Source organism: Pleurodeles waltl, chromosome 11 (assembly GCF_031143425.1).
Source record: "Pleurodeles waltl isolate 20211129_DDA chromosome 11, aPleWal1.hap1.20221129, whole genome shotgun sequence".
Taxonomy (NCBI): domain Eukaryota; kingdom Metazoa; phylum Chordata; class Amphibia; order Caudata; family Salamandridae; genus Pleurodeles; species Pleurodeles waltl.
This window is the reverse complement of record NC_090450.1, coordinates 93,152,664-93,166,015: the sequence shown is the minus strand read 5'-3', so window position 1 is coordinate 93,166,015 and position 13,352 is coordinate 93,152,664. Positions and strand designations below refer to the sequence as shown.

Below are 13,352 nucleotides of genomic sequence, written 5' to 3'. Positions count from 1 at the left end.
AGAGGAAGTGGTCGTCAATGTATACATCATGAAACACATGGTAATGTACTAGACGAGAAAGTTTACATTAAATAGGTTATCAAATATGTCTGTCTGTCTCATGCAAATTCCCCTCCACCCGTGAGCCACTACAAACCGCAACACAGCAAAAACAAGGAAATCACACTAGTGAAAGCAGCTGCAGCCTTGTTTCTCCTGTTGTTAATGTCCTGGGGTAATTTCTGGCTGTGTGGATGTAGTCTACAGAGGATACCACAGGGCTATGCACCTGCTGTTTTTAGCATTGTGTGTCTATTGCTAACAGTAAATAAGGTCAGACCACAACCAGGTGCTTTCTTTTGTGAAGCACTGCAATTATTTATAATTGTATGTTGCAGTCTGGACAAGGATCTGCCTCCAGTCAATTGTATGAACAACAGATTACAGCACAGCTCGAGTTGTTCATTTAAACGGTAGTGAAATACTTCACAACAATGCCAAATTCATACCCCTCATTTATTTTAACACCTTTCAGCATAAAACACAATGTGCAGAATACCTCTTGGCACACGAGATGGAGCAGAATCGCTTTGATCTATGGAATTTGTTAGTATATCCAATCTGTCCACAAAACTCGCACTTCAGTATCTCAGGTTCCATTTCCTCTAGACCGTCTAAAGAAAGAAAAAGGCATTGGAATCTATTACACAAAACACTGTTCTACAAACCAGTGTAAAGAATGTAAGATACGGTAAAGTCATTACTTAACTGTTGGGTGATTTGGGTGGGCAGCTTTTCAAATGACCACATCAGCTTGCAATACTGGGTGTGACGCCGGCTTGTGCATTACTAAGGGCATTTCTACGCCCACCTACTAGGTTATCAAACCATCTCCACCAGTCTGGAGCTGACATAACAACGTGGACGATATGAGTAATGAACAACATTCACGGGTCTTTAAAAGAAAGGTAAAGCTACAATGGCTGCTGTGAATAACACAGACTTAAGGTTATCGGTAACTCCATGCCAACCAGGGTAAGATGCCCCAGGGTTTCTTCCCAGTTCATTATTTTCAAGGTTGTTGGATCCACTGAAGGACATCACCCGCCACAATGAGTCTAGTTGTTAAAAAAAATAAAATAAGCACACACAGAAATGGAGCATTGTATGCTTTGGTTACGGTGTCATTTGGCAATGTTAGCCCTAGTCTTCTGCTCTTGTCTGACAAATAGTATTGCACGGAAACACCTTTCAAATGATCTGAAATAAAAAGCTGAGGGCACCCGTAACAGAGTTGACAACTCGCACCACATCAGAAGCATCCCCTGCTACCACTGCTAGTAGGTCATGTGACAACAATACGCATTGACCTCAGAGAGTGGTATGCTTGGTGTGCATTGCTTCATCTCCTGCAATAAAGCACACAATGGCAATTATTTGTAACAGAAATGCCGAGGACACGATCCATAGCTTACCACCAAGATGAAACGACGTGTCAGCTCATACCAAATGTGAGCTGTTACCACATACCACTCACATACACGCTGAACATGCATCTTAGTTCCTTCAGAAGACAGGCTAGTCGATATACACAGCTGATGAGGTGAGAGGCGAGGGAATGTTATACTGGAGGTCAGTCATATCATAGGGGATAGAGTCAAGAATCAATGAATCTGAAAAAATGGCTTGGCGAGGTAGGACGCTGCAACCAAGTCCTGAAAAGCAGACTACAACCTCCTTACGACCAGTTTCAGGGGTGAAAAACTGACAACTTTTCCCTCTAGTCTTGGTGGTGAATATAGGCAGAACAACTTAGTTTTTCACTATTCATGGCTTGACCAAAACAGCAGAAGACTGCATTTAAACCCTATATTCCTGACCTTTTTAGGAGGTGACTTAAGAAGGAACACCTCTATAACTGATCATTACTAGTATTATGACTCATTTTCTTAATTAACAGTCACGAGTAAGGGAGTTAACAAATACGAATTGGGAAATCCTACTCTTGAACGACAACTTTGCCGATGTGTTGTAAAATGTTTTGGAATTGTATTCATGAAAACTAAAAACTTGAGTGATAACTTGTCATATACATTTGAAACCCGATGAAGTGAGTTTTCACATGCAGAGGCAGCACAACTCGTTTGGCCATGGCCGACCATAAGTGGACCTCTGAAACACATCATTAATTCATCCTTGGCCTCTGGTTGTCTCCCCTAATTCCCTTAAGATGCTGTTGTCACAGCCCTTCAGACAAACCTCCTAAAAATCCCACCATATTCCCTAATTGTTGACCAACATTGCTCCACCTATGTGGCTGCCGATCAAATTCAGATGCCTGTCGAAACGTTTACTAAAACTAACCCCCTTCCTGGTTGTTTTTTGGGATGGATGGGTAACGGAGTAGGGCTGCTTTCTATATTAGACAATCTTAGGACTGAAGCGGACGGCAGTACTGTTGGAGCACTGATCCTGTTGACCATCCATTTTAATCCATGTGACTGAACTTGGAATCAATCAAAAAAAGAGAGGGACTGGGAGAATTATGGTCCAGTGTACGGTCTCCCAAGACCTGAACGTAAAAATAGAAGTACACTGTTCCAACATATGTATATGCAGGGTAGAGAAGAGAAACTACTGACTCTTCTCTACCCTGCACATACATATGTTGGAACAGTGTACTTCATCTATTTATATGAACTTGGAATCAGCCAAACACCCTTTCCTGGAGAAAGTAAATCAGGCTCACCATTGTAACAATAATGCTAGTGGAATCAGCACTAAAGTCCGATTGCCCAACAGGGTTCAGCTTTTACCCCAGTGCTGTTTAATTACTATCTCATACACCCAGGGAATCTCTTTTGCCTCGTTATGGGTTACATTTTTCAAGGACATGGGCGACGTTCAACTTGTTCTTAGACTGCCAAGTCAGGCCACTGAAACACTGGCTAGGTATTATCCATCATATGTTGGCATACTTCTGCAAATTTCTTAAACACTAAACACCTAAAACCCGAAGTTCTCCTGTCTCCGGAGAACTCACTTGTTTGGGATTATAGCCTTTGACCTCCATGGGTACATGCCCCCACCCTCTCTGAGGTGTTGCCCAATCAGGTATATTGCTGGACTGAAAGCTTTTGTTGACTCAACCGTTTTGCACTCCCTCACAATCTTGCTACCATCTCAATTTCCTACCCTTTTCTCGCCGTTTGATGGTTATGAGTACTTCCTCACATTTAGAATTCGGCAAAGCCACTTGCTAGGTTGGTTGGAATGTGCTAATGCACTTCTGCAGCTGGTACAGAATGCAGCAGCACTGGCATGTTTCACTAAGAACTTATTCGGGAGATTGCCAGTTTCAACTTCATATCCCATGCGTAACATTAGGAAACAATCACTGGCAAAGCCAACAGGTCTGGCTTTAATATACAACAAATATAAATACAGGCATACACACATTCTGTTTACATGCACTGTATGCATAAATGTTGTTTATCACAATAAAATCTGTCCCTTCTGGATTTGCCAATGCGGCATAGAAGTAGCAAAAAGTATGGCTGTGTAAAATACATACAGAATAAACAAATCTGATCTGGAGAAACAACATTGCCGAGTAAATGTTTCAGATATAAATAAATCCCTTGTGCAACCTAATGGAAGTACTTCCTGGAAGGTGTAAGGAAACACCACCAGCACAGAGAATGAGTAATACTCTTCTGGGAGGAGCAAAGACAAATGCCATTCTATGCAGATTCCAGAGAATTGCGAAAGATATGCCATCCAGACTACTGTGTTGTCAAGCAGGACTTAGCAAGGGAAGTTTCCTAGATATACCATTATTGAGAAACATTTAGAATAGGCGTGCTCTACAATTTGGTGCATTTTGTCATATGCTGACATACTACTTTGGGGGTAATTTAGAATATGTGGGAACTGGTGAAAGGTGTGGAAAATGTATTTGAGTGCACTTGACAATATGTTTCATTTAAGAGAAAAGTTCTGTATTCCGTGCTAGCTAGTACGAGAGCAAAATGAAAACGCTGGTCCGAAATTTACACCAATATTCTTGAAAATGAGACAAAAACAAGGCTTGCACATTTATCTCTAAATCTGTGGTAATGTCATAATAAATGGTTGTGGTAATGAATTGAGGTGTGTACACAAAAAGCAGAATCTTGTCCTGAAAGTGCTTCAACTGATGCCTTAAAACGTTCCTCTAACGTTCATGGAAGAGTAGTGTTAAGCTGTTGTAAAAAGTGTTTTAGGCTTAGGGAAAGGGAGCGTAAAGTAAGGGATTTTAGAGTTCAGGGAAAGATAGCGTTAATGGTAGTAAGGTGTTTTCAGGGCTGTGGCAAGAGCAGAGTTAAAGGGTAGTAAGGGGATATTAGGGTTCAGGGATGTATAGTGTTAAAGGGTAGTAAGGCTTTTGTGTGTTTAGGGAAGTACAGCAAGGGGGTTTCAGAGTATAGGGGCAGGTAGCTTAAGGGTAGCAGGGAATGTGTAGGGTTCAGAAATTGTAGTATTAAGGATCAGTAAGGGTTTTTAGAATTCAGGGAAGGGTAATTTAAAATTGCGGTACCTCAAATTAATAAATTATTTTAATTTAATATCTAAAAATATCAAATTTAATGTAAATGAAATATAATATTGGTACTGTAATAAACAAAATAGTACATTATAATCAATACCTAAATTACCTTTTGGGATGCTAGGAGCTTAAAAAAGCTCTCCAGCCAATAAATCAGAAAACTAGGAATAAGAAAAAAAGAAACATTCACTGAAAGGGTGCTATGATTCTCTGAAGTGGAAGATGAAATAGAAGGGGAGAGATGGCTGGAACTGCAAAAGAGCAACACGTTCCTCCTGGCTGCCCTCCTTCCACATAAAAAAAAAAAACATGATAATTATATATCTAAGAGCCCCAGCATTGCAGTGGCATATTTCTGACTGAATGGTCAAGCTGTGTTGTAACACAATAGCTGGACTTGATAAAGTGCTCATGCAACTTGATTCACAAATTACGTCTTGTATGGTAAGCACTTGTTCCTGTGGAAGCATACAACTTCTGTCCAATCAGAAAAATGTACTCCTGTCCATCAGCATGTGGGCAGAGCCAAGAGTGCCTCTCTGTAGTACTCCTAAAATCTCTTTTTTGTGTGTTGATCACATTCGGTAGATGTCAGCTGTGCTGCAAAGCCAGACCTTAGAAAATATAATTATCTCACTTTCAGTATCTTGGACCTTGAATAACTCTTCAGATTTTATCATGGTTTTAGTAGTTAAGCCTTTGTAGTGGTAGTTGAAGTAGAGGAAACACCCTACTTTGTTTTGGATGATTTAGTATAACTATACAATGCACAAAATACAAAAAGACCAAATTAAAAAATAGTGGGGAAACTAGACATTATTGCACAAGTATTACCCTCATCATGTTACCATCTTATCCAGTTCTCCTACACAGGAACTCCCCATTCACTCTAATTCAAAGCCCTCACACATACAGAGTTCACATCATGGACATAATATTGTCAAGTTTGGCCAAATTATTGGTTAATATCGCTACTTACGAAATGTGCTCTGGAACGATCGTTTAAAAAGCCTCTCCTAGACCGTGAGTTATATAGGACTATCGGATAGCAAAATTCCGGAACCACTTCTGTCTAGGTTTTTGTGGAATGGTGTGTCATATTATATGTAAATAGGACATATCCTAATAAGACTACTTAGTTTATAACTGTTGGACCTGAAATATTTGGCATAGTTTTCCCTCTAACGTTTTTTGGCCTCAGAGCTCCCATTTTGAAAACTTCATTTGTTTTTACCACTGCTACCCAGTGTAAAAGTGCTTGTGATCTCTCCTCAAAACATGTTGGATTGACCATACTCATTTTAGCATATTTAATTTACTTGCAAGTCCCTAGTAAATTGTCACTACATGTGCTCAGGACCTGTAAATTAAATGCTAATAGTGGGCATGCAGCATTGATTCTGCCACCCTTTTGAGTAGCACCTTAAACATGTCTCAGGCCTGTCATTGCCGCCTTGGTGTGTGTCATTTTAAACTGCCAATTTGACCTTGCAAAGTAAACCTATTACCAGGTCCACTCGGTCCTTTTTAATACATATATGTCAACCGTAGGTTAGGCTCTGGTCAGTCCAGAGGGGGGGGTGCAATGTATTTAAAAAGTAGGACATGTACTTTTAAGTTTTACATGTCCTGGTATTGAGAAACTCTTAAAGTCATTTTTCACTACTGCAAAGACTACCTCTCCCATAGGATAACATTAGAATTATCGTATTACATTTTAGGAGTGTCATTTCTGAATGGAAACAGGAAACCAGCTCATTTCTGGTGTCTCTGGAATTAGAATTTAAAATCCTAAATCATGGATTTGGATTTTAAATTACAATTTTGAAAATGCCTTCACCATTTGGTGCCTGCAACTTGTTTCTAGTCACATGACTGGGTGTATTTCACAGTTGGGATTTGTGCACTCCTCCTTCCAACCATACACAATGGGGAGCTTAGGTGTGACTGGGGGGCCATCACTGGCAGCATAGGTGGGAGAAGCTAGGCACAGCCCCACTTACACTTGAATAGATATTGGCCTGTCTCCACACAAAAGCTGTAGTTCATCTGGAGTCAGGACAAGAGAGGCAGGACAACAGTGAACTTTCTAAGGCATGACTCTAGAAGCTTCTCCCCACTTCAAAGGCACAACTGGGTATAACTACTGGCTCTCAGACACCACCTCTTCAGTTCACCTCTGGATCTGAGCATACTCTGCCAGGAAGAAGGGCTGCTGTGCTGCTCCAAGGACTGCTACTCTGAAGGACTGCTGCCATGCTCTGCTGATCTGCTGTCCTCTTACCTGGGTGAGAGGGAATGGAACTGCATCTCTTGAACCTAGAGCACAGAGTGGCTCCAGGAGCTAGTTGTCTGGCCTCCTGATCTGAAGCCTCAGGGACCTAACAGGCTTCCCAATCACCTTGCGCCTGCACCTGGACTATGCTTTCTGTAAGTCTAACCTGCCATTGGTGTCACAGCAGTCCTTGACCCTTGGAAGTAGGTTTAAACTGCTGTGTCAGCCTGTGTATCCAGCAGAACAGACATCTCCTCTGCTGTGCAGAGCAAACCCGTGCAGAATCGACATCTCTGCTAGTGCATGGATTGGAACAGTCACAAAGACCCTCATTGCCTTTGTAGCCCTATCGGAACACCCACAGCGCTACGCATCCCATGTGCAGGCCCTTGCATCCCTCATTCACTGTAGCCTCTATGATGATGCCAGACGCTGCATCGCAGTCTCTCAGCTCTCCAAAACTGGCGTATCACCCCGACTGCACATTGCATCCATGATGCCAGACTTTACATCCAAGCCCTGTTGACTGGATTCTCAACGATGATGCAGGCCCTCGCATCACAGCCTCGCCGCATCTCAGAACCGAACCATCTTCGATGTGGATCCTCGCTACACTCCGCAAACCAAAATTTGAGGTCCTGTAGCCCACACTTCATCGTGGTGTACCTGAACTTGTGACTTTGCCCTGGTCCGATGCAAACAGATATCGACAGTTGGTGCTTTATGCTTTTTGGCACTATTTTCACTAAAATCTCTACACTAGAATATCCATGATTCTACTGGTTGTTTTTTGTCATTTTAGTCTTGTATTATTTATTAAACAGAGTACTATGTACCTCACCCGTTGTGGGATCCTTTTCGTGCGATGTTTCACTGTATTACTGTTTGAAGTGGTGCACGAATACTTTACAAATTGCCTTTAAGTTAAGCCTGACTGCTCTCTGCCAAGCTACCAGATGGCTGAGTACAGGTTGCTTTAGGGTTGGCTTGTGGCTGCCCCTGACAAGGATTGTGGTTGCTGTTAGACCAGGGCACACGCCCCAGTCAACCAACAACCCAGTTTCTAACAATCACTTTGCAGGATTGCTTTTTTCACCAACATTTTTTATGTTCGTAGGCAATGGCAGACAATCCTGCCTTTAGTTTTTAGACTTACCTAAAACAAATAATTCGTGATATTCGCTTTTCCAGCTGCGAACATAAATTCTCTATTATGATGTCATAGGTATACTATAGTTTTGGCAGATGGAGTGGTAAGTCCCCTTTGCTGTCATTTTCTTTGATGGGTCTCAATGGCAAGCTGCCTCTTTCTCCAGTTTATCCGGTGACCTTCTTTTCGGAAGTCATTACTCCTCTCTTGTTACCTCCATGGTCTTAGTATTTCCTGCTAGGACGTCATCCGTTGGCAAATTACGCACATGGTGGCTTGGCCCAATTCAGCTGGTCATCCTTAACGTCTTTGGGCACTTTGTGCGGCTGTCACTGACAAAGGACCAACATTAATCAGAACAATGTGTCAATTACTAGGCCATCGGAGCTGAGATCTGCTGAGAAATCCCTCCTCACTCTCTCCCGTGACTGAGTCTGGTCTGAAGGTCTGCTGCCTGCTGTGCCGATCTGCTGCCCTCTTACCTGGGTGAGAAGGAGTGGACCTGCATCTCTTGAATCCAGAGCAGAGAGTGGCTCCAAGGGCTAGTCCGGACTGTGGTTCTTTGGATTACCACCCGTTACATCTATGTAGTGAATACAATCACTTTAGATCCCCTAACCTGCTAAAGGAGCGGGTATTCTTCTGCCGGTGACGGGGTTTGCCAGTCCTTAACCACGGGAATAGGTTCTTACAGCGGCTGCTCAAGATACCCTTTGGAGGATAAGCTGCGCTTCGTAAAAAGATTTACAATTTTATGTGAGTGTTTATCTAATCCTCGCTCGCAATGTAATACTGCTAAAGGCGTCATCTGTGGTCACACAAGGTGAAGTATAAATGTTAATGATTGGAAGTCTAACTGTTGTGGCAGGTTACAGAAATCACAAGACATAAATTCTAAGATCTGATCACAGAAGAAATAATAAATCAAGGTTACACGTTAGAGGCCACTCTTTGAAGTGGCATATTCTCAGACATAAAAGGAGCAGAAACAAACGTGTAGTGCAAGCGCTCGGGTATGATGATTGAAAATGGAACCGAATCTATGCAAAACACCCGATAGTGAGGTAGTGAGTGCCATCTAGTGGAAATAAAAATATGTAAGGGGGATGTGAACGGACAACCAACTTGTTACGAAAATCTATACAGCAACCAGAACGATGAAGAAACTGAGACCGCATATTTCTATGGCATGTAATTGATGCAGTTACAACAGAAGCGAAATAAGTTCCAAAATATGAAAATGAATTCAAATGCAACAAAAAAACAAAATAATTAAAGCGTTTTTTTAAAATTATTTTTTAAAAGAAGATAATGACATCCAGGCCTTTAGCATGTGTGATGTGAGGTGCGCCCAAGCACAGGGCACCAACTTCCAGAGGGGCGCTGGAGCTGCCCCTCAAGCAGTCCCCTCACAACTTCAGTGAAAGGGCCAATGAAAAAACCTTTCTGATGCATGCTGGCGCCCTCGTCTGCTTTTTAGGGTTGAGTCTGCGTTGCATGCGCTTGCGAGACGCTTTTGGAGTTAGAAAAGGGCTTGGAGCCCCATCCATGTCACGTCAGTGTCTTTCATTGGTTCGTGGACTTGCCTGTTAACATCTGCTTGCTTCCATTAGTGGAAGGCATGCATAAGTCATGGTTAGCCCTCCTCGAGCGCAGCGATCAAGTACTGAAAACATGCGAGGCTCGCTGTTTTCCATCCGGTTTGTGGACTACTTTTTGTCTTTGTTCGCAGCGCGATCTCGCTTGGCAGAAGTCGAGCGCTTTCCATGACATCGAGCCTGTTACATAGTTAATTGTACTTTTCCCGGTTCCGTGGATAATTGCACTTTTACCGATAGGTTTCACTACGAGTGAACTGTAGCAGTGTGATCGCGCTTTTTTTTCTCCATTTAATGTGGCAAGAAAAGTACTGTTGGGCGTTTCCAACTGTTAATAGCTGTAACTCGGAGAAATGCGAGACCCGTTGCATTGCAAATGCTTGTTGTGTTTCTTTTCGTAGCGCTCCCTAATCTTGCCCCTCACCTTCCTCCTGATCGTCCCAAATTCTCAGTACAGTCAATCAAAGAGGTCGAGTGGGAGGGGGCACCACATTTGGTTAATCCCAGGGCGCTCTCTGAGCAGAGACCAGCTCTGGACATCTCTCACTCCTTTTTGTATTTTATTTTATTTTAGATCTAATGCTGTGTTTCTGATTGACTTTCTGGGTTCATCCTGTTTTCTTCCCCCAGTCCATCTCTTTTTTTGATTTACTTAGATGTAGAGTATGGATATACTGGACAACACGAGACTATGTTTGATATGTTGAACCCATCTAAGGATGTGCACGCGACAGCGAGGCACTCTGTAACAGAATAGACATCTACTGTGCAAGCGGGACGTATGGGCACATTCTATGCGATATCAACCAAATCCACGCTGAAGACCTTCAGGGAAATGAAAGGTCACACACTTGTGGTTACCTTCAGTAGAGTAGGTTAACGACCTTTGTAACACTCTTTCTCGTGGATACTCCATTTAACAGCAGATTCCTCACCTTTAGAATATTCTCAAGGCTCCTGACTGGATCCAGAAGTTTTTACAGATCTGCTCCTACAGCAGCTTGGTGGCTTTGTGCAGCTCGGCGTCATGCCCGTTTTGGCCAGAAGTGGCAGCGCGGAGCCCTACCGAGGCGCCCTCTCCGCTACGTCAGTTTCTTGATAGACTTTCGCTGTGCTCTCAGATACAGAGGCCAATAATTCTCAGAACCATTGTGTAGATTTGAAATTTGGGACCTTTTCAGATGTCAAACGGAGACCACTCCACAGAAAGGGAAGATGGAGAGGCAGTGTGGAACTTGTGGTTAGAAAGAGTATCCACCAGAAAGAGTATTACATAAATAACTTGCTCTTCTGATGGATACGTCTACATGCAGATTCCTCACCTCCTCTCTCCAGGTGTGAGGCAGTGCAAAAATCTTTGGCATGGTAATGGGTTGCCTAAAGTGAAAAGGCAACACACCTTTAGGCAAAAAGGGCTGTCTCGCTCCTCAATACCAGTTCGTATGTAAAAACATAAAAAAAGATAGGACAGAACGGCTGGACCAAGAGAGCCCAGAGCACGATCACCTGATGAGCTGAAGTGATTACGATGAGGAGGACGGTTTTGAAAGTCGCAATAAACTGGGAACACATGAAGAACGACAGGACCAAATTAGGATCCCACTGTGACATCACTTATGGCTTGGGAGGCAACGTGCGTCAAACCCTCAATGAACCACATCACAAAAGGTTACTTAAACCAGGACACACCAGGATCAAGTCCGAAAAACAAAGAAAGGCAAAAACAGCCAACTTATAACCTTTAATAGTGCACACTGCAAGACCGTGCTGGGCCAATGATGAAAGAAACTACAAAACATCTGACAGTTTGACTTGCAAGGGAACTCTATTGCGGATTCCACACTACGCCCAAATTTGTCCCATCGCCCTCTATAAACAGATGTTGAAGAGGTATATCTGGCTGCAAGGATGACATCAACAACCTCAAGAGACAGTTAAAACAGTCAACTACCAAAGCTCAGAAGCACAGAAGGATGCATGAGGCCAGCAGTCAAAGAAGTCTCAGAGCTGCTCTCACCAGGATCAGAGACCGAGCCTAAAACACCAGAATAATAGCCTGAATGCCCTGGACTTATCACAAGAAATATTATTCTGGACAGTGTGAAGAAGAAGTCTGGTAAAAGGGAGTTTCAATGAAGGGGTAGGGTGTGACTTTGGCTCATTTATTGAAAAACCCAAAGATGGCAAAAGGATGTGGTCTATGACTGACAGTGGCGAGCCTGACTTCAACAGTCAGTAATCGAGGCACCACAAAACTGGTCTCCACAACTTTCAAAGCCAGGCAGAGAACACTTTTGAGAAAACCCAGGGGGATACTGATAGGGCCGAGTGGGAGAATGGTAGACTGAAAAATCTCCTGGTCTACCTTGATCCACAGGTAATATCTGTGGGACTTCAGGGCAGGCACATGAAAGTACATATCCTGCAGGTTAAAGGCAACCAAGCGGTCGCCTGCATCCAGGGAAGACAGAACTTGGGGCAGTGTTACCATTTGTCCTTCTGCAATAAGGCACTCAGAGAGCAAGTCTAAAATTGGATTAAGGCCTCCATCCCTCTTTGGCATGATGAAATAGCGGGACTACCAACATATCCTTACTTCCAAGGCTGGCACCCTCTGGGAGGCCCCTTGCCAAGTACATCCAGCACCTCTTGAGGCAAAATGGATAGGTGTTCCTCTGAAAGCTGCACTAATGTGGGAGGAAGTTGAGATGGGTCGGAAAGGAATGGAAGGGCGTAGCCCTGCTAGATGATTTTGAGGACCCATCTGTTGGATCTAATGGCCTGCCACCCTGGAAAAAAATGTGTGACCCTGCCTCCTACATTGTTGCAAGAGCAGTTAAGGGCATACTAAGGAGGCTTGAAGGCTGATGCCAGCGAGCGGATGACATGGTGGAGCAGTGTCCCTTGTGACCTACTCAATGCCCGCTTGATCCGCACCTAGACCACAAGAGGACTGAGGTCAGTGATGCAGTGGTTGTATGGTCTTGCCTGTGTCTATATGCAAGTCCTCTGGAGTAGCTTCATGAGGCTCCGGGGGTTGACTATGCTGGTGGAAACTTGGACTACCAAACTCTTAGGAGACGAGAGCTGCCTAAGAAATTCTGGGTCGACCCGCACCATTCTGTGGTGCTTGAACACCCGCCTGTTCACTGTTGGGCAAGAGGAAGGCTTCGTCCAAGTTCCTATAAGGGAGTTATTCAGAGCTTCAGGTATTTCAGACCAGTCTCACGAAGCGCACAAGCACAATCTTTAAAGCTTTGAAGATCACTCTTTTTTGACAGCGAGCCACAGTGCAGTTTCTTGTGAGACCTTTACTGGCAACTGTTTTGAAAGTCTGTTTTGAAAGTCTGAACAATAGTTGTACCAACGTGTTCTGGACCACTTGGAGGCAGTGTGTCAAGTAATCAGGAAGGCTAAAATAAACAGCATTTGCATGGTCCAACTGGGATAGAATCAAAGCTTGAACTACGGTTTTTAGTGCATCCCAGGGTAGGGAGAACATGATTTTTTCAGGTTTCTTTGGATCCACAGTCAAAAATTGTCTTCAGGGACAATCTGCTTCTTCATAGTCAGCCTCAAATAGTGCCCCAAAGATCTAGTTGCATTCATTGGGTGGAGGGGGGGGGGGAGGGGGTTGAAGGCAGAGGTGGGCAATCCGAAGGCCAGCAGCCCAACCAACCAGATGGGGGGTCAAGCTCAAGGTCAAACAGTACAATTTCAGTTCTGTCAGGGTTGCTCTGAAGGTTGTTGGCACTGAGTCAC

At 43.5% G+C, this 13,352-nt stretch overlaps 1 protein-coding gene across 1 annotated transcript in view; it reads right to left on the bottom strand.

The window, feature by feature from the left end:
- Window positions 1-13,352, bottom strand: part of PHC3 (polyhomeotic homolog 3) — a 374,591-nt gene that overhangs the window by 79,668 nt on the left and 281,571 nt on the right. The window contains exon 12 of the mRNA XM_069213181.1: window positions 539-653. Coding sequence (XP_069069282.1) covers window positions 539-653 — 115 coding nt within the window. The remainder of the gene's footprint in view (window positions 1-538; window positions 654-13,352) is intronic.